This window comes from Carcharodon carcharias, chromosome 11 (assembly GCF_017639515.1).
Source record: "Carcharodon carcharias isolate sCarCar2 chromosome 11, sCarCar2.pri, whole genome shotgun sequence".
Taxonomy (NCBI): Eukaryota; Metazoa; Chordata; class Chondrichthyes; order Lamniformes; family Lamnidae; genus Carcharodon; species Carcharodon carcharias.
In genome coordinates this window covers 4,200,082-4,220,163 of record NC_054477.1, presented here as the reverse complement: position 1 = coordinate 4,220,163, position 20,082 = coordinate 4,200,082, and the positions used below count along the sequence as shown (strand labels likewise).

Below are 20,082 nucleotides of genomic sequence, written 5' to 3'. Positions count from 1 at the left end.
CTTTGGTCTATTTCTACCTCATCCAGTGATCGAGGAGCCCCTGTACCTTCGGCGGCGCAGGATGCTCAGTACTGGTTTCATGTACAGTCCGTGGAAATCTGCCTTCATGCGGCAGCACAAGATCGACACAAACTGGCGCTCTGGAGAGATCAAACCTGCAAAGGTAAGAGTGGTATAGCAGTTCGATGTACCCAGAGGATTCACAGGATCCTGGCCCAATGGAAACATGGATAATATAACACACTTATGGCCTTTTAGAATAGATTATTTTACTGATGGTCCCAATTTGTAAAGACTTCGGAAGTGCCCAAATCTCAGTTTGTAATCTCAACTATCTCCCTAGAACAGCAAATTGCTACCTGAGGCATTGTGTCAAAGGATGAGGAATACAAACTTGACACTGAGACAAGCCTTCATGTGTTGAGGTTCTAAATCATTCAAGGGTGAAACTTCAGAAGCTTTAGAACATCATAGGACCAGGATTGGACTATACAGCCCCTTGGGCTCCTCTATCAGTTAAATCATGTCTGATCCTTTGATCCCAACTGCACTTTCTCAACCAAGCCCCATATCCCTTCTTGATTCAATGGTCCAAAAATATATTGATCTCTTATGACCGATGCAGTTGGCAAAGCTGAGTTATTTAAAAATCCCAGAGGGAAACTTTAAACAACTGTCATAACCTATATTTTAAGTGTTAATGTTTGAGATGCGACTCTAAATTCAGGAACCAGTTCTTGAGGCTTTACATTAAACTAAATGAAACATTTATTAATTTACATAGGTTACGATATATATACGCATTGCCTCAAATTACTACTATCATAACTTTTAACAAATTCCCAAACTAATCTCCATTAAGGCAGCAGCTACCCATAGACTTAACCAGACACCAGGCAAAGCATTTTCACCTTACAAATTCAAAATGAGGTTCTTTTCACTTTGGTTCCAGTGGAGACAGTTGGCTTGCAGCTGCGTTTTGATCTTACATTGCCTCTACTCTGCACACCTGAAAACTGCTGAAGTTATACCTACCACCACTGAATGCAGATTCTCATTGTATCATCAGGCTCTTTGAACTCCACCTTTTAACAGTAAAACCCCTTTCATTGTACCAATTTAATTAGTAATATAAACAAATTGCTTGGTAGCTGCTAGAAAGGTGTCAGTTTTCACCCCACTTGAGTGCTCTATTCAAAAAATGCAAATGCACACTATCTTTCTTACATATCGAAACTAGTACACATCAAAGTACCCAATTGGCTTTAATCCAATGAAGACACACCCACAGACTGAACTGCTATTTTAAAAGAAAAATGTTTTCCAATAATATTATATACATTAATTAGCTTCATGACATCTCAGTCTTGAATATACCAATGACTGAGTATATACAGCTCTCTGGAATAAAGACTTCCAAAGATTCACAATCCTCCGAGTGAAGAAATCTCTCTTCATGTCAGTTCTAAATGGCTGTCACCTCATGGGATCACCTGTCAATCTTCACTGTCACTGGGTCAAAACCCTGGAACTCCCTCCCTAACAGCACTGTCGATGTACCTACACCACATGGACTGCAGCTTACCATCACCTTTGTGATGGATAATAAATGCTGGCCCAACCAGCAACACCCACATCCTGTGAACAAATAAATTTTTTTAAATTTTCTAAACTCGAGAGTATAGGCCCATTCTATTCAATCCATCGGAAGAAAACCCTAAATAGTGTAGTTAGGTTTTGTTTTGGACAGGGATGCATAGATTAGTACATTTTATTTGTTTTTAACAAGTGAGTAATGCTGCATTTAGCCCCTTCCTGAGCTTCCCCTAGGTTAGTGTTGGTGAGACCCCTCTCTTTGAGTCACTGCAGTCTTTGAGTGATTGGAGCAACTGTTGAAAATACTTCCTAAGTATTGTTCTGATGAAGAGTCATTCAGACTCGAAACGTTAAATATGTTCCTCTCCGCAGATGCTGTCAGACCTGCTGAGTTTCTCCAGGTATTTTTGTTTTGGATTCCCAGCATCCGCAGTTTTTTGCTTTTATCTTGAGTTAGAGATGTGTGTAACTGAAGTTGCATGTGCATTGGAGTAAGCAGGACTGGAAGGATGTTATTATGCTAGCTGTATGTTTATGACGAGCTTTCATGATTATTTTTCTGGCAATAGTTCACAAATTACCAGTTTTATTGAATTGATTCACATCTTGCTCCCAGTGGGGAAACTTTGAACCTCTGGTGTGCTAATCTCAGTACCATAACCATGGAATCAAAAACTGTAAATATCAAGGATTGATGGAAGATGACTGTCTTAGAGCATAAGGTAATCTGTACACATTTATCCTCTTCCTCTGAGAACGCTTTGGTGTGTTTTACTAGCATCAGTTCCTGCACTCCTTCACAGCAATTCATTGTAAAAAGAGCTTTCAGACATTGTGATAACATGGCTCCGAATAAATGCAAGTTTGTCTTTATTTCATCCTATGTTCACTGAACAGTGTGATACTGTACCATAAACACACGATAGGTTAATACACAGAGAGGGTACATGAAGTGACAAAGCTGTGTGTTTATCTGGACACATCCTGCCTTCACAGTTTGGAGGCATTTCCACATCTGGAAGCTGGGGATACTTGCCCAGATCTGCCTGCCTACCACGAGCCTGCCTGAGATCAAAAATCACATGAACTGGTGCATTGCAGCTGGGTAGGAGGAGAACACTCAGGGTTCCCGCTCTTGATCATTATCCAGTCACTTCTGGAAAATGTGCTTCTGGGGTTATCAGTTGAGAACAGTTGTGAAGCTCTTTATGGTTGAAGAGAGCTGCTACTTGAGGCAAATTGGTAAGAAATAGACGATCTGAGTTGATACCAGCAGCCTGTAGGGAACCAGATCCTAATCCAAACCCCAATACGGATAAAGATTTTCAAGTATGGAAAGAAACAGGCCATAGGGTGAGATCAGTGCGGTAAGATTAGTTTTGCCTTTGCAAGGAGCCTGCACAGATGCAATAGGCCGAGTGTCTGCCTTCTGCTCTGCAATGTTTTATAGAAGAGATTGGAGATGGGGATGGAGGGAACGTTGATGTGTTGGAGCTGAATATTATAGACATGAGTTTTTAATCTCAGAACCTATATGAAGGGCAGATACAGATGTCTGACTGGACTGCATTGTGAAATTAAATGGGATGTAAATATTTTATAAACTGAAGAGATTTAATATTCTGAGTTAGTAAAGGGCGCTGCTAACTACTGGATGGATCATTTTCTTTGTTTTTTCAGGTGCTGAAAGGTCATGATGATCATGTCATTACCTGCCTGCAGTTCTCAGGAAACCGCATCTTGAGTGGATCTGATGACAACACACTCAAAGTGTGGTCTGCAATAACAGGCGAGGTACACATTTTACACCCTTACTCCTCACCCTGTCTGTCTGTCTGTGTCCTCTTCTCTCTCCCCACCCCAGCCTTTGTCTGTTCTCTCTCTTCCCTACCCCCAACCCCATTGGTCTGACACATGACACATGACACATCTCTTCCCCTCCACCCACACCCAGGTCTATCTGTCACAATTCCCCTCTCCCTGTCTGTCTGTCTCACTTCACCTCTCTCTGTCTGCCCTGTCTCCTCCCTCTCTATTGCCACATCTCTCCCCACTCTCCGTGTGCCATGTATCCCCCTTCTCTGCCTCGTCTCCAACCTCCTCCGCCTCCCAGCCTGCCTACCTCGTCTCCTCCCTCTGTCTGCCTACCTTGTCTCCCCCTACTCTCTGTCTGTCTCCACCCCTGCTTACTCTGTCACTGTCAAATTGCTGCAGTTCGTGTGTATTTTGCTGGAGAGCGTTCAGATTTCCACTGTGCAGATCTTTTGAGCTGAATCCTGTTTGCAACTTGACTGCAATGCTGTACTAATGGGGAGCAGGTGGTCTCACCTTTCCAGGTAATTAATTGCAACCAAGTTGTCTCCACTGAAGGAGGGAATTGTAAATCTAAAGCCATGATGTACCTGCCCCTCTGTGCAGCCTGGTTAGTAAATAGGCTTGGGCCAGATTACACACACACTTTCAATACAGACTGCAGTCAGTCAGCTGTTTCAGCAATCTGTCTGTAGCAAGAAAAGAATGAAGTGATTCCCCTTTCCAATTCTGTAAAATGGAATTTGTTCCTCAAGGCTTTATTAACACAAATTACATGTCGATCAGATTGTTGTGTGAAAACCCCTCTGAATGTTTGCCGAGGTATGTGAATGTTAGGCCTGGAAACCCAAATGCATAAAATTACCTCAAGCTCCCTTTTACAAATATTGGTAGATTGCAGTGCATGGGGGAGATTGCTGACTCTGCTATTTGCACTGAGATGGAATCCACCCAACATAAGAATACAGCATTCTCCTATCTGATTGGAAAGGTTATGGATTTGCACCCGACTAAAAACCCTGAGCTCATCATCAAGGTAGCAGCATGGTGACGTAGCGCTGCCCAGTGATGGAGTACTGCCCGGTGTCATGGCGATGGAGCGCTGCCTGGCGACAGAGCACTGCCTGGCGATTGGGCGCTGCCCGGTGGCATGGTGACGGAGCACTGCCTGGCGATTGGGCGCTGCCCGGTGGCATGGTGACGGAGCACTGCCTGGCGATTGGGCGCTGCCCGGTGACATGGTGACAGAGCACTGCCTGGCGATTGGGTGCTGCCCGGTGGCATGGTGACAGAGCACTGCCTGGCGATTGGGTGCTGCCCGGTGGCATGGTGACAGAGCACTGCCTGGCGATTGGGCGCTGCCCGGTGTCATGGCGATGGAGCGCTGCCCGGCGATTGGGCACTGCCTGGTGGCATGGCAACAGAGCACTGCCCGGCGATTGGGCACTGCCTGGTGGCATGGCGACAGAGCACTGCCCAGCTGGATGCAGATTCTGCGATATGTCTGCCTGATCAAAGTGTTCAGGTGAAATTTCAAAATTAAAAGAGCAGATTTCTCCCAGTGTCCTGAACTGCATTGCTTTCTCAAACAAAAATTATTTAACTGCTCTTGCATCTCCTTACCAAACATAGAAAGATTTACAGCATTGAAGGAGGCCATTTGGCCCATTGTGTCTATTCTGGCTGATAAAGAGCCATTGGGTCTAATCCCATTTTCCAATTCTTGGTCCATAGCCCTGTAGGTTATGGCACTTCAGGTGCATATCACAGTTTATTTTAAATGCCATGAGGGTTTCTGTCTCTACCATACTTTCGGTCAGAGAGTTCCAGATCCCCATCACCCTCTGGATGAAATAATTACTGCTTAACCCCCGTCTAATCTTCTACCAATTACTTGACATCCTTGCCTCCTGGTTATTGACTTCTGGCAGCATAAATAGATCCTTCCTATCTACTCTATCCAGGCTCCTTGTAATTTTCTATACCTCAATTAAATCCACCCTCAGTGTCCTCTGTTCCAACGAAAGCAAACCCGCCCATTCCAATCTGTTCTCGTAACTAAAATTCTCCAGTCCAGGCAACATGCTTGTACATCTCTTCTGTAGCCTCTCTAATGCAATCACAACCTGCCTGCTCTGTGAAACTGTACACAGTACTCTAGACTATAGTCAATATAGAAAAGTACCCCATTTGTCATCTGAACCACCTTACCTATCTTCAGAGACCTGTGGATATGCCCCCCAAGGTCCTTCTGTTTCTCAACACTATCCTACCATTTATTGTGTGTTTCCTTGCCTTGTTTTCCCACTCCTCCAGTTGAATTCAATTTGCAAATTTTCTGCCTACCACTCCATCAGTGTCGTGCTGCAGTTTACAGCTTTCTTCCTTGCTACCAACCACATGGTCAATTTCATATTATCTGCATCTGTTTGTAGGATTTTGCTGTGTATAAAATGGATACCTCACTTGTCTGTATAACTATCACTTCACAAAGTGATGCATTTTACATGAAGTGCTGTGGCCTGTTTCAGGAGAGTGTGATAAAATGCTGTATAAGTGCAAGGCTAGCTTTTTCTATTGCTGATATTTATTGCTCATTTTCCACTGCTCTAACGTCAATTTTTAAACCTGCTGTTGGTTGCTCTGCTTTGTAGTGTGTGCAGACACTGGTCGGACACACAGGTGGAGTTTGGTCTTCACAGATGAGGGGGAATATAGTCATCAGCGGCTCGACAGACCGCACCCTAAAGGTTTGGAATGCAGAAACGGGTGAATGTATTCACACGCTTTATGGACACGCCTCCACCGTACGGTGCATGCATCTCCATGGCAACAAGTAAGGCAATATCTGGATAAATGATGCACAAAGCAACTTTACATGTTGTAGTCTCCAAGTAGGAACATGCTATTGAATCAGCATTTACCAGGCAGATGAGTACGGGTCAATGCATGCTGTTCAGCTGGAGCTGTCTGCACTAATCAGTTTCCCGCAATCCTGTTCAAATCATTACCCCATTTCCTTTTAACTAACGCTGTGGGCTCTGCCTCTACAGCCTGTGTGTGAAAAACTTTCCTCTAACTTCCCCCCTTCATTTTTATAATTATCCTCGATCTCTGTCTCTTCCCCGCTCCCCACCCCCCCACCCCATTACCGATTCCCCAACCAGGTAAATAATTTTTCATTGTTAACCCAAAACCATCCATAATTTTGAGAACTACACCACCTCCTGCCCTCCCCTCCTTCCCCCCCCACCAACAAAAACTCCCACAACCACCTGTGATCCAACGAGAAATGTCCCAATTTATTTGAAACTTTTGCATAAGCTTATAAAAAGTTTAATAGTATTGTGTTTCTTTTTGTGAGGTTTGGTGTTGACTGGAAATGTCACTCAAGTACAAGACAAAACTCAGTCTGTGTGCTGTAATGAATCATAGAAACATGGAGCAAGGAAGGAGGCCATTCGGTCCATTGTGCCTGAACCAGCTTTTGTTTTTGTTTGATTAATATCCCTTCACACAATCCTGCAGTTTTTTTCCTTTTCATGTATTTATTCAATCCCTTTTTGAAAGTTAGATTAAATCTACTTCCACTTCTATTGCAGGCAACACATCCCATGTCTTATGATTAGTTTAAAAAATTTCTTCTTATTCTCCTCCCGATTATTTTGCCAATTATCTTAAATCTGTGCTTCTTTGATTACCGACACTCCTGCTGTTGGAAATAGTTTTTCTTTATTTACTTTATCAAATATGTTCATGATTTTGAACACCTATCAAATCTCGCCTTAACCTTCCGCACTCTTAGGAGAATTTCAATTTCTCCAGTCTCTGTGCAACTAAAGTGTCTCATTTCCACCATTCTAGTAAATAAATTTCCCCCCACGCTCTCCTCCCTTCACTCCCTTCCCAAACAAACCAGAGCATAACATTTTAATTTTAGATCAAAATGTTTTGAGGTTTGCAATAAGAGGGAACCTGGAGGCCATCCGAATATAAGCTTCTGCTTGAATGGATGGATAAATAATGAGATCCTGATGATTACATCCTTCCGTTTTATCACTTTAAATATATTCCATTAACTTTGAATGAGATTTTTTGCTTCCAATCAAAATTTTCTGTTGTACCAGTTCAATGTCGTGAGCTAACGGTTGTGTTCTGAGACGTGATATTGATCTGATGTCAGGCCTCCCAGACAGTTGTGTCTCAGTCTGTCCTGCTTAGTGTCACCCTGCATGCCAGTGCTTGCTTCCTGTTCATTTTATCTGTGAACCCAGAGTGGGAACCTATGAATCCAGGTCGCCTGTGTCTGTGTCCCCTTAAACTGTGGGTGCACCTACATCAGATGGGCTGAAGTAGTCCAACAAGGCAGCTCACCATCACCACCTCAAGGGCAATTAGAGATGGGCAATAATGCAATTCTCATCCCATGAATTAAAAAATCCCTGCTCAAGCACATCAAAAATTTAATACAGACTCAAGCTCCCTCTGCTCTATCACAATTGTGTATGTTGATGGCCTAAATACACCTTTTTATTGCACCAGTGCTATGTTCCCACTCCTGCATTAGTTGTCTTTTGCAGCATTACTGAACTCGCAGTTGGCCTGAATTCTGTGCTATGTGTGGGTGTCCATTCAAAACTGGATTGCAACAGCTCCTTACTTATTTTAAGGCACCTTACAGCTGCTCATTGGAAACTTTCTATCAGTTTGCCCAGGGTTTGAGCCAAAGTCTCGAAGGTGGTAAAGCAGAGTGTGGTAATTCACTGAATTATCCAGGCCTTGAGTTAAATATTCTCTTGAATGGAACAGAACTTTTATTTTGTGTAAAATGAACAATTTGCAGTGTTATCTGAAACACAGCCAAAACCGCATGTGCAGTGCAGATATTAATTAATTTAGGAGTACATTCTGCTTTGGTTTTTAATCAAAATTTTCAGGAGTTGTAAATTCCTTCAGATCCAGCTTTAGATCATTAATTTATCAGTACTATATACAGTGAACTTGAATTGTGCAGTATTTTATTTCAATGTTCTCAAGAACCATATCCAAACATACTATCCAGTATCCTTAGCTGTTAGAAATTCAATAGTTTTTGGATAAGGGACTTTGAGGCAGTGTAATTGAAATGGAGAATGTCGAGGGATATCCTGAATAGAAAGTATGTGGCATCGATCTTGAAAAAGAGACAAGCTTGTTAAGTTTAATTACTTTTTAGTGTTGTAACATGAGTAGAGAAATCACAATGGCCACAAAAGTGAACAAGAGATATGTAGCTTAAGAATCCTAATGTGATTTTTTTTCCCCCTCTCCCACAGGGTAGTGAGTGGGTCAAGAGATGCTACTCTCAGAGTGTGGGACATAGATACAGGACGATGTCTACATACACTACTAGGACATGTGGCTGCAGTCCGATGTGTGCAGTACGATGGGAAGAGGGTTGTGAGTGGTGCCTATGATTACACAGTAAAGGTGTGGGATCCAGAAACTGAAACCTGTGTGCACACTCTTCAGGGGCATACAAACAGAGTCTATTCACTTCAGGTAAATGCAGTATTCTCTCACTATCTTGTTTCTGTCTACCAAATACATCTGTTGTATATGTGTGATTGTAATCCACTGGGTCACTGCAGAAGGCTATCCAGGGGAGATGCATAAAGCCTGTTCCAATATGTTAGAAGGACATATCTGGGAAAAGACAGTCTTAAAAAGGTACTAAAGAACAGTTGTCATTGAGCATCTGAATGAGTGCAGACAGGTTACTGCAGTAGCTGAAAGAAGGTTTGTAGTGGAGTTCCCCAGGAGTCGGTATTGGGACCCTTGCTTTTCCTGATATGTATAAATGATCTAGATCTTGGTGTGCAGGGGACAATTTCAAAGTTTGAGGACAACACACAAAACTTGGGAGAATTGTAAACTGTGAGGAAGACAGTGTAAAACTTCAAAAGGACATTGACATATTGGTGGAGTGGGCAGATAGGTGGCAGATGAATTCAATGCAGAGAAGTGTGAGGTGATACACTTTGGTACAAAGAGCATGGAGAGACAGTATAAAATAAAGGATACTATTCCAAATGGCGTGCAGAAGCAGAGAGATCTGGGTGTATATGTACATAAGTCATTAAAGGTGGAAGGACAGGTAGAGGGAGCTGTTTCCAAAGCATACAGCATTCTAGACTTCATTAATGGGGGCATGGAGTACAATAACAGGGAGGTAATGATGAATTTACATAAGACACTGGATAGACCTCAGCTGGAGTATTGTGTACAGTTCTGGGTGCCACACTATAGGAAGGATGTGAACGCATTGGAGAGAGTGCAGAAGAGGTTTACAAGAATGGTTCCAGGGATGAGACACTTCAGCTATGAGGAAAGATTGGAGAGGTTGAGACTGTTTTCCTTGGAGAGGAGAAGGCTGAGAGGAGACTTGACAGAAGGTTTCAAAATCATGAGGGGTCTGGACAGAGTAGATAGGGAGGAACTGTTCCCGCTCGTAAACGGATCGAGAACCAGAGGACATAGTTTTAAAGTGTTTTGCAAAAGAAGCAAATGCGAGGTGAGAAATAACTTTTCCTCACAGTGAGTAGTTAGGGTTTGGAATGCACTGCCTGGAAATGTGTGGAGATGGGCTCAATTGAGGCATTCAAGAGGGCATTGGATGATTATTTAAATAGAAACAATGTGTAGGGTTAAGGGGAAAAGGCAGGAGATTGGCACCAAATTAAAATGCTCAAAGAGCTGGTGCAGATACAATGGGCTGAATGGCCTCCTCCTACACTGTAACAATTCTGTGATAAAGAATCCCTTTAGCTTCCTTACACCAGTTCTAATGTTAGGTCACACTGAAATGATTATCTGGTGCGTTTCTGTTTTTAGATACTAACAGGCCACCTGTAACACTGTACCTAGATTTTCCAAAATTGGTTATCTTTAGAAAACTCCTCACAATAGCAATAGATGTTTGTAAGTTTGAACAGAGGATCTGACATCTGTTTGAAGTGAGAATATCTCTCACAGTTGCTTGCAGAAACCCAAAGTACAGAATGTCAGTGCAACATTGAGCTGTGTATGGAGGTGTTCATGAATGATGTTGGAAATCACAAAAGCCAGCTAATGTGTGCTCGCTCACACTTTTTTTTCTCCCCCCGCCCCCCAATGTTTCTTGATCTTGGTCCCCCCGTCACTTTCTTTCTCTCTCTTTCTCTCTCCTTTTCTCCTTCTCCCTCCCCTGTGTGGGGTCACTCTACTTGTCAACCCCACTTCCGTTTATCGTTCCTCACCCCGCCCCCAAGCTGGGCCTGGTTCCACCCTCCCAGTCTGTTCCCTTCCATCTGCTGCCTTCCATCCTTTGCTCTCTCTCCCTCCCTCCTCCATCCCTCCATGCCTCCCCCCCCTTGCCAGCTGCCCAGTTAATATGCAGCTTAACACCTGCCTCTTACTTGTGAATCAGTGTCAATTTTGTTTTTTTTAACACTCCTGTGAAAGCACCTTGAGTCATTTTACTATGTTAAATGTGCTGTACAAATGCAAATTGTAGTGATGTTGGGGAATGAGTGCCCGTGTTTGTGCTTATGATAATTTCTCTGCCTTTGTACAGTATGATGGTGTCCACATAGTCAGCGGCTCCCTAGATACCTCGATAAGAGTGTGGGATGTGGAAAATGGGAATTGCCTGCATACTTTAATGGGACACCAGTCTCTCACCAGTGGAATGGAGCTGAAGGATAATATTTTGGTATCTGGAAATGCAGACTCCACAGTGAAAATCTGGGACATCAAAACGGGTCAATGTTTGCAGACGTTACAAGGTGAGATTGAGTGTATTAAAATCAGTGTTACACATTTCCATTGTGAGGGATGATAGCTGGCAAATCCTCGAAGGCTGGTAGGTCTGGCTGTGTTTATGTTGTAGTAGCCGAGGTTCCCTCTGGGCAGCTGTCTAGTTCCTTGTGTATGGCTGATACATTTTCTGATGCTTTCCTGCTTGGAGCAGGAGAAATGCATGGTTTGTGCTGCCTGTCCTTGTGTAGACCAAGCCCGTTTTCACATTGTTATGATCCTTGGCCAGACCACGGATCATGGAGGAAGATCTGGTTAGAAACCAACAACATTTTGTTTAAAGTAGATAAAGGTTAAGATTCAAGGGTGCCTGTTTTTGGAATAAAGCCTCATTATACAAGTTCAGAAAGATAAAACAATTTACAATATATACCTTATACTCTAACATTCAGGGTAAGTATGAGGTACGTGTGAATTAACAGGCAAACTGTGGTCAGACACACTGCACTACAGACTAATCGACAGATGCAACCAAGACACAGTCCATGGATTTCTCAAGAGCCTACCCAGATGTTAGTAAACACAAAGTCAAAAAACTTTGTTGAAACTCTGTCTCACGAGGGACTCCAAACTCCTTTGAAGATCTCTCCTCGGAATTCTCCCCAAAAGTCGTTCCCACTTGGATGGCTTTAACAATGGCCCACCTCATGGGTTTCAATCTTGCCTTCTGAGATTCCTTCTCCTGGATTCCTGAGTCGGCACTTCAGCCTCTACTTTACTGGCATAATTTCAGCTCTTTGCTTGACAGTCAGCTTCATTGAACTGACACTGCCCCCAAGTGTCTCTGACATCCTGTCTCCTGTGTCCAGCTATAGGCTCCTTAGACAGCACCTTTCAAACCAACAACTGCCACCATCTAGCAGGACGAAGGCAGCAGATGGATGGGAACACCACCACCTGGAAGCTCCCCTCCAAGCCACTCACCATCCTGACTTGGAAATATATCACTGTTCCTTCACTGTCGTTAGGTCAAAATCCTGGAACTCCCTTCCCAACAGCTCTGTGGGTGTACCTACACCCTGTGTACTGCAGCAGTTCAAAAAGGCAGATCTCCACCACCTTCAACGGTAATTAGGCTTAGCCAACAACATCCACATCCCATGAATTAATTTTTTAAAAATGAATCCGGCCTTCCCTTGAGTCCCCTTTGATTACTAGGCCTCTCCCTGAGCCCTCTTCTCAGCTCCTCAGAGCTAACAGCAGCACTTTGGCTGCATAGAGCCGCTTCTCCCTGCTCCTGACTGTCCAGAAACCCAGAACTGTACAGTACAGAGAGAGCTCATTCACAGAAACCCCTTGAGGATGTGGTGGTGAGCTGCCTCCTTGAACTGCTGCAGTCCATGTGGTGTAGGTACACCCACAGTGCTGTTAGGAAGGGAGTTCCAGGATTTTAGCCCAGAGACGGTGAAGGAACGGTGATATATTTCCAAGTCAGAATGGTGAGTGACTTGGAGGGGAACTTCCAGGTGGTAGGTGTTTCCATGCATCTGCTACCCTTGTCTAGGTGGAAGAAGTTGCAAGTTTTGAAGGCGCTGTCAAGGGAGCCTTGTTGAGTTGCTGTAGTGCATCTTGTAGATGGTGCACACTGCTGCTACTGTGCGTTGGTGTTGGAGGGAATGGATGTTGAAGGTGGTGATTGGGGTACCTATCAAGCGGGTTGCTTTGTCCTGGATGGTATTAAGCTTCTTGAGTGTTGTTAGAGCTGCACTCATCCAGGCAAATGAAGAGTATTCCATCACACTCCTGACTTGTCTTGTAGATGGTGGACAGGCTTTGGCGTGTCAGGAGATGAGCTATTCTCCACAAAATTCGCAGCCTCTGACCTGCTCTTGCAGCCACAGTATTTATAAAACTAGTCCAGTTCAGTTTGTCAATGGTATTCCCCAGGATGTTGACAGTGGGCAATTCAATAATGTTAATGCCACTGAATGTCGACGGGAGATAGTTAAATTCTCTCTTTTTGGAGATGGTCTTTGCCTGGCACTTGTATGGCAACAAGTTACTTGACACTTATCAACCCAAAGCTGAATGTTGTCCAGGTCTTGCTGCATATGGACATGGACTGCTCTGCCATCCAATAAGATCATGGCTGATCATCTTCTGTTTCGATTTCCACATTGCCATTGCCATCTATTCCTGATAACTTTAGATTCTTGTTAGGCAAGGGAATCAATCTACCTTGGCGTTAAAAATATTCAATGACCCTGTCTCCATCACCTTCTGAGGCAGAGAGTTCCAAAGTCACAACTCCGAGAGGAAAAATTTCACCTAATTTCTGTCCTAACAGGGCGACCCAATTTTAAACCAGTGCCCCCTAGTCCTGGGATCACCCACCAGAGGAAACATCCTTTCCATGTCCACCTTGTCAAGGCTGTTCAGGATTTTAAATAAATTCATTCATAGGATATGGGCTTCACTGGCTGGGCCAGCATCATTTATTGCTCTTGAGAAGGCGGTGGTGAGCTGCTGCCTTGAACCACTGCAGTCCATGTGGTATAGTTATACCCACAGTGCTGTTAAGGGAGTTCCAGGATTTTGACCCAGCGACAGTGAAGGAACAGCAATATATTTCCAAGTCAGGATGGTGAGTGACTTGGCGGGGAACTTTTCCAGGTGGTGGTGTTTCCATGTATCTGCTGCCCTTGTCCTTCTAGATAGTAGTAGCTGTGGGTTTAGAAGGTGCGGTTGAAGGAGCCTTGGTGAATTCCTGCAGTACATCTTCTGGATGGTGCACACTGCTGCTACTGTGCGTCAGTGGTAGAGGGAGTGAATGCTTGTGGATGGGGCGCCAATCAAGCGGGCTGCTTTGTCCTGGACGGTTTTCAGCTTAAGTGTTGTGGGAGCTGCACTCATCCAGGCAAGTAGGGAGTATTCCATCACACTCCTGACTTGTGTCTTTTAGATGATGGGCAGGAGATTGGGGATCAGGAGATGGGTTACTTGCCGCATGATTCGTAGCCTCTGAGCTGCTCTTGTAGCCACAGTATTTATATGGCTAGTCCAGTTCAGTTTCTGGTCAGTGGTAACCCCCAGGATGTTGCTAGTGGGAGATTCAGTGTTGGTAATGCCATTGAGGATCAAGGGGCAATGGTTGGATTGTCTCTTATTGGAGATGGTCATTGCCTGACACTTGTGTGGTGTGAATGTTACTTGCCCCTTGTCAGCCCAGGCCTGGATATTGTCCAGGTCTTGCTGCATTTGGACATGGATCTTGTGTACGTCAGTCAAATCACCCCTCACTCTTCTAAACTCCAGTGGAAACAAGCCCAGTCTGTCCAACTTTTCCACCTAAGACAACCCACTCATTCCAGGTATCAATCTAGTAAACCTCCTTTGAACCGTCTCCAATGCATTCACATCCTTCCTTAACTAAGGAGACCAAAACTGCACAAAGTATTCGAGGTGCAGTCTCATTTTCCTGTATAACTGAAGCATAACATCCTTACTTTTATGTTCAATCCCTGTTGTAGTAAAGGATTACATTCCATTGGCCACCTTAAATACTTGCTGTACCTGCATACTTCTTGTGACTCATACTAGAACACCTAGATCCCTCTGTACCTCAGAATTATGCAGTCATTCTCCATTTAAGTAATACTCTGCTTTTTTTGTTCTTCCTGCCAAAGCGATCAACTTCACATTTCCTCACATTGCCAGACCTTTGCCCACCCACTCAACCTGCACCCAGTCAACCTATCTATATCCATCTGCAATTTCATGTCTTCTTCACAACATACTTTGCTACCTATATTTGTGTCATCTGCAAATTTAGCTACTTTCTCTTCACTCCCCTCATCTAAGTGATATTTGTAAATCATAAAAAGTTGAGGCCCCAGTACAGACCCCTGGGGGGCACCACTCGTCACATCCTGCCAATCTGAAAAAGACCCATTTATGCATACTCTCTGCTTTCTGCCAGCCAGCCAATCTTCTATCCATGCTGGTATATTACCCCCTACACCATGCACTTCTATTTTCAGTCATAAACTTTGATGTGGCACCTTATCAAATGCCTTCTGGAAATGCAAGCACAGTGTGTCGACAGGCTCTCCTTTATCTACTGTGCATGTTACTCCTTCAAAAAACTCCAATAAATTGGTTAAACATGATTTTCCTTTCACAAAACCATGCTGATTCTTTCTGATTGTCTTGAGCTCTAAGTGCCCAGCTATAACCTCAACGATAGATTCTAACAACTTCAAGAGTCAACCACATTGCTGTGGGTCTGCAGTCACATGTTAAGGACATGAGTGAACTGGAAGAGTTTTTACGACAATCAGCAATGATTTCATGGTCATTGTCAATACTTTTAATTCCATATTTTTATGGAATTCAAATTTCATCATCTGCAGTGGTCAGATTCAAACCCAGGTCCACAGAGCATTACCCTGGGTCTCTGGAATACCAGCCCAGTGACAATACCATTATGCCACTGCCTTCCTTTAATAAAATAACTTTTAAAAGTTCATGTTAAAAATAAAAAAATAATCATAATATCAAGAAATGTGATGCCATTATTTTAGATGAAACATGTTTTTGCAGCAGCTGAGAGTGGCTTGGAGGGGAACTTCCAGGTGGTGGTATTCCCATGTGTCTGCTACCCTTGTTCCTATATGGTAGTGGTTGTGGGTTTGGAAGGTGTTGTCTAAGGAGGCTTGGCAAGTTTCTGCAGTGCATCTTGTAGATGGTACATACTGCTGCCACTATGTGTAGTGGTGGAAGGAGTGAATGTTTTTGGATGTGGTGCCAATCAACCGGGCTGCTTAGCCCTGGACGGTGTCAAGCTTCTTGAGTGTTGTGGGAGCTGCACATATTCAGGCAAGTGGGGAGTATTCCATCACACTCCTGACTTGTGTCTTGTAGATGGTGGACAGGCTTTGGGGAGTTAGGAGGTGAGTTACTCACTGCAGGATTTCCAGCCTCCGACCTGCCCTTGTAGCCACAGTATTTAAATGGCTGGCCCAGTTCAGATTTTGGTTAATAACAACCCCAGGACGTTGATAATGAGATATTCAGCGATGGTAATGCCAATGAATGTCAAGGGGCGATGGTTAGATTTTCTCTTGTTGGAGAAGGTCGTTGCCTGGCATTTGAGGCGTGAATGTTACTTGCCACTTGTCAGCCCAAGCCTGGACATTGTCCAGGTCTTGCTGCATTTGGATATGGATTGCTTTAGTACCTGAGGAGTCACAATGGTGCTGAATATTTTGCAATTATCAGTGAACATCCCTACCTCTGACCTTATGATGGAAGGAAGGTCATTGATGAAGGTGAAGGTGGTTGGGCCTAGGGTATTACCCTGAGCACCAGTTGCAGTGATGTCCTGGAACTGAGATGATTGACCTCCAACAACTACAACCATCTTCCTTTGTGCTAGGTATGACTCCAACCAGTGGAGAGTTTTCCCCTTGATTCCCATTGAATCCAGTTTACTGGCTGCCTCGATGCCACACTGAGAGAAATTCTGCCTTGATGTCAAAGGCAGTGACTCTCACTTCACCTCTGGAGTTCAGCTCTTTTGTCCATGCTTGAACCAAGACTAATGAGGTCAGCAGCTGAGTAGCCCTGGCGGAACCCAAAGTAAGCTATTGCTAAGCAGGTGCCTTTTGATAGCACAAGTGATGACCCCTTCCATCAGTTGACTGATGATGGAGAGTAGACTGATGGGGCAGTAATTGGCCGGGTTGGATTTATCCTGCTTTTTGTGTACAGGTCATACTTGGGCAATTTTCCACATAGCCGGGTAGATGCCAGTGTTGTAGCTGTACTGGAACAGCTTGGCTAGGGGCGCGACAAGTTCTGGAGCACAAGTCTTCAGTAATATTGCCGTAATGTTGTCATTGCCCATAACCTTTGCAGTATCCAGTGCCTTCAGCCATTTGCTATCACATGGAATGAGTGGAATTGGCTGAAGACTGGCATCTGCAATGCTGGGGACTTCAGGGAAAGGCCAAGATGGATCATCCACTTGGCACTTCTGGCTGAAGATTGGTGCAAATGCTTCAGCCTTATCTTTTGCACTGAAGTGTTGGGCTCCCCCATCATTGAGGATGGGGATGAGGATTTGTGGAGCCTCCTCCTCCAGTGAGTTGTTTAATCGTCCACCATCATTTATGACAGGATGTGACAGGACTGCAGAGCTTAGATCTGATCCGTTGGCCGTGGAGCCGCTTAGTTCTCTCTATCATTTGCTGCTTATGCTGTTTAGCATGCAAATAGTCCTGTGTTGTAACTTCACCAGGTTGACACCTCATTTTTAGATATCCCTTATGCTGCCCCTCTCATGCCCTCCTGCACCCTTCATTGAACCAGGGTTGAACCCCTGGCTTGGCAGTAATGGTAGAGTGGGGGATATACTGGGTCATGAGATTACAGATTGTGGTTACTTACAATTTTGCTGCTGCTCATGGCCCACAGCACCTCTTTGTTGCCCAGCATTGAGTTGTTAGATCTATTCGAAACCTAACCCATTTAGCACGATGGTAGTGCCACGCAACATGATGGAGGGTATACTCACTGTGAGGATGGGACTTCCTCTCCACAAGGATTGTGTGGTGATCACTCCTACTGATACTGTCATTGACAGATACATCTGCAGCAGGCAGGTGATGAAGGGAACCAACAAGAGGGAAAAACATACTTGACCTCATCCTCACCACCTGCTGCAGACCCAGTCTAACAGCTATGTCCTTCAGGACTCAGCCAGCTCGGTCAGTAGTGGTGGTACCGAGCCACTCTTGGTGATGGACATTGAAGTCCCCCACCCAGAGTACATTCTGCACCCTTGCCACCCTCAGTGCTTCCTCCAAGTGGTGTATAATATGGAGGAACATTAATTCATCAGCTGAAGGAGCATGGTACGTGGTAATCAGTAGGAGGCTTCCTTGCCCATGTTTGACCTGATGCCATGAGACTTCATGGAGGCTGGAGTTGATATTGAGGACTCCCAGGGCAACTCCTTCCCGTGAATCACTGCCACCTCTATTGGGGGGGACAGGACATACCCAGGGATGGTGATGATGGTGTCTGGGACATTGTCTGTAAGGTATGATTCCATGAGGATGACTATGTCAGGCTATTGCTTGACTAGTCTGTGAGACAGCTCTCTCAATCTTAGCACTAGCCTCCAGATGTTAGTAAGGAGGACTTTGCAGGGTCGATAGGGCTGGGTTTGCTGTTATCTTTTCTGATGCGTAGGTGGCTGCCAGGTGGCCTGTTCTGATCCGTTCCTGTTAGACGTTTTAGCAGATTGATACAATTGAGTGGCTTGCTCAGCCATTTCAGAGAGCAGTTAAGAGGCAACCACATTGCTGTGGGTCTGGAACCACATGTAGGCCAGACCAGGTAAGGACGGCAGATTTCAGGTGAACCAGATGGGTTTACACAACAATCGACAATAGTTTCCTGGTCGTCATGAGGCTTTTAATTCTAGATTTTTCTTGAATTCAAATTCCACCATCTACTGTGGTGGGATTCAAACCCAGATCCCCAGAGCATTACCCTGGGTCTCTGGATTACTAGCCCAGCGACAATACCACTCTGCCACTGCTTTTCCACCCACACCCCTCACCCACCCAAGTTGATAAATAAACACAAGTCTTCTCTTTTTTTCCCATCACAGGTCCAAACAAACATCAGAGTGCCGTCACCTGTCTGCAGTTCATCCAGAAGTTTGTAGTCACAAGCTCAGATGATGGGACAGTGAAACTATGGGACCTTAAAACGGGCGAATTCATTCGTAACCTAGTGGCGCTGGAGAGTGGAGGCAGCGGTGGTGTCGTTTGGCGGCTCAGAGCGTCCAAAACAAAACTGATTTGTGCGGTGGGCAGTCGGAATGGGACAGAGGAAACAAAACTGCTGGTCCTGGATTTTGACGTGGACATGAAATGAGACTGGTATGGCGGAGAGGTGTGCAGCCACACACGTCTGATCACTCACTGGGCCTAGCAGGGGGGACAATCTGCGACCAGACTGTCCATGCTGTCCATTCCAATTTGCCAAAGAAGACTTGACCTTACGGGGAAAATGGGAGGGGGATCTGCAGAGACCCCACCAGCAATGAGGAGGCACCTCTCTGGAACAGGGAGGGAAGCTGCCTTTTCAAAACTGCCGCACTCGACGAGCTGAGAGCTATTTGGGAAAGATTTAAAGCACCTTATAACTGAGCCATCCCAGGGGCATTTATCTCTGCCGATGACTAGACACTCGGAGACACTTTAAAAAGACTTGCCAAAATTATTAGTAACAAACTTGTACATAAAATATCTGTATATTATATAAAAGCGTATCTATGTGGATGAATGAGATGAAGCATCCTTAACTACATGTCTATATATTGAAATTGTGTAACAGGGGAAAACTAATCTGTGTGTGTGAGAGAGAGTGTGAAAGGATGGTGCTAAATGGTAGTGTGCGTGTGCTAGTGTGTAAGGGTTTTCACTGTCATGAGGCTACAATGTTACCCCCCTTGTATATTGTATAAAACTTATGGGGTTTTTTGGGGGTTGAAACAACAGCGTTAAGCTGTAAATGCTGAGCTTTTTTTTAAAAAAAAACAATAAAATGATTGAAGTACAGACTGGTTTGTACACCAAACCAACCCACTTCACCAAACTTAAGAATTAGGAGTGGCCTATATGGCCCTTGGAACCTCCTCTGTCATTCAGCAAGCTCATGGCTAGTCATCTTCCTCAGCTTGACCTTCCTACACTATCCACATGTCTCTCGGTTACCTTTGTATCCAAAAAATCTATTGATCTCTGTCTTGAATATACTCAACAACTGAGCATTCACAGCTCTCTGGGTTAAAGAATTTCAAATGTTGACACCTTTCAAGTG

At 44.4% G+C, this 20,082-nt stretch overlaps 1 protein-coding gene across 3 annotated transcripts in view; it reads left to right on the top strand.

Annotated features, from left to right (window-relative positions):
- The window catches only part of LOC121284359 (F-box/WD repeat-containing protein 7-like), a 248,451-nt gene extending 228,633 nt beyond the window's left edge, over positions 1-19,818 (top strand). For all 3 annotated transcript variants that reach the window (XM_041199777.1, XM_041199778.1, XM_041199779.1), the window contains 6 exons: positions 27-163; positions 3,277-3,390; positions 6,063-6,244; positions 8,724-8,949; positions 11,003-11,213; positions 18,866-19,818. In XM_041199777.1, coding sequence (XP_041055711.1) covers positions 27-163; positions 3,277-3,390; positions 6,063-6,244; positions 8,724-8,949; positions 11,003-11,213; positions 18,866-19,134 — 1,139 coding nt within the window. In that variant the 3' untranslated portion in view covers positions 19,135-19,818. The remainder of the gene's footprint in view (positions 1-26; positions 164-3,276; positions 3,391-6,062; positions 6,245-8,723; positions 8,950-11,002; positions 11,214-18,865) is intronic.
- Positions 19,819-20,082: the final 264 nt, after the last annotated feature.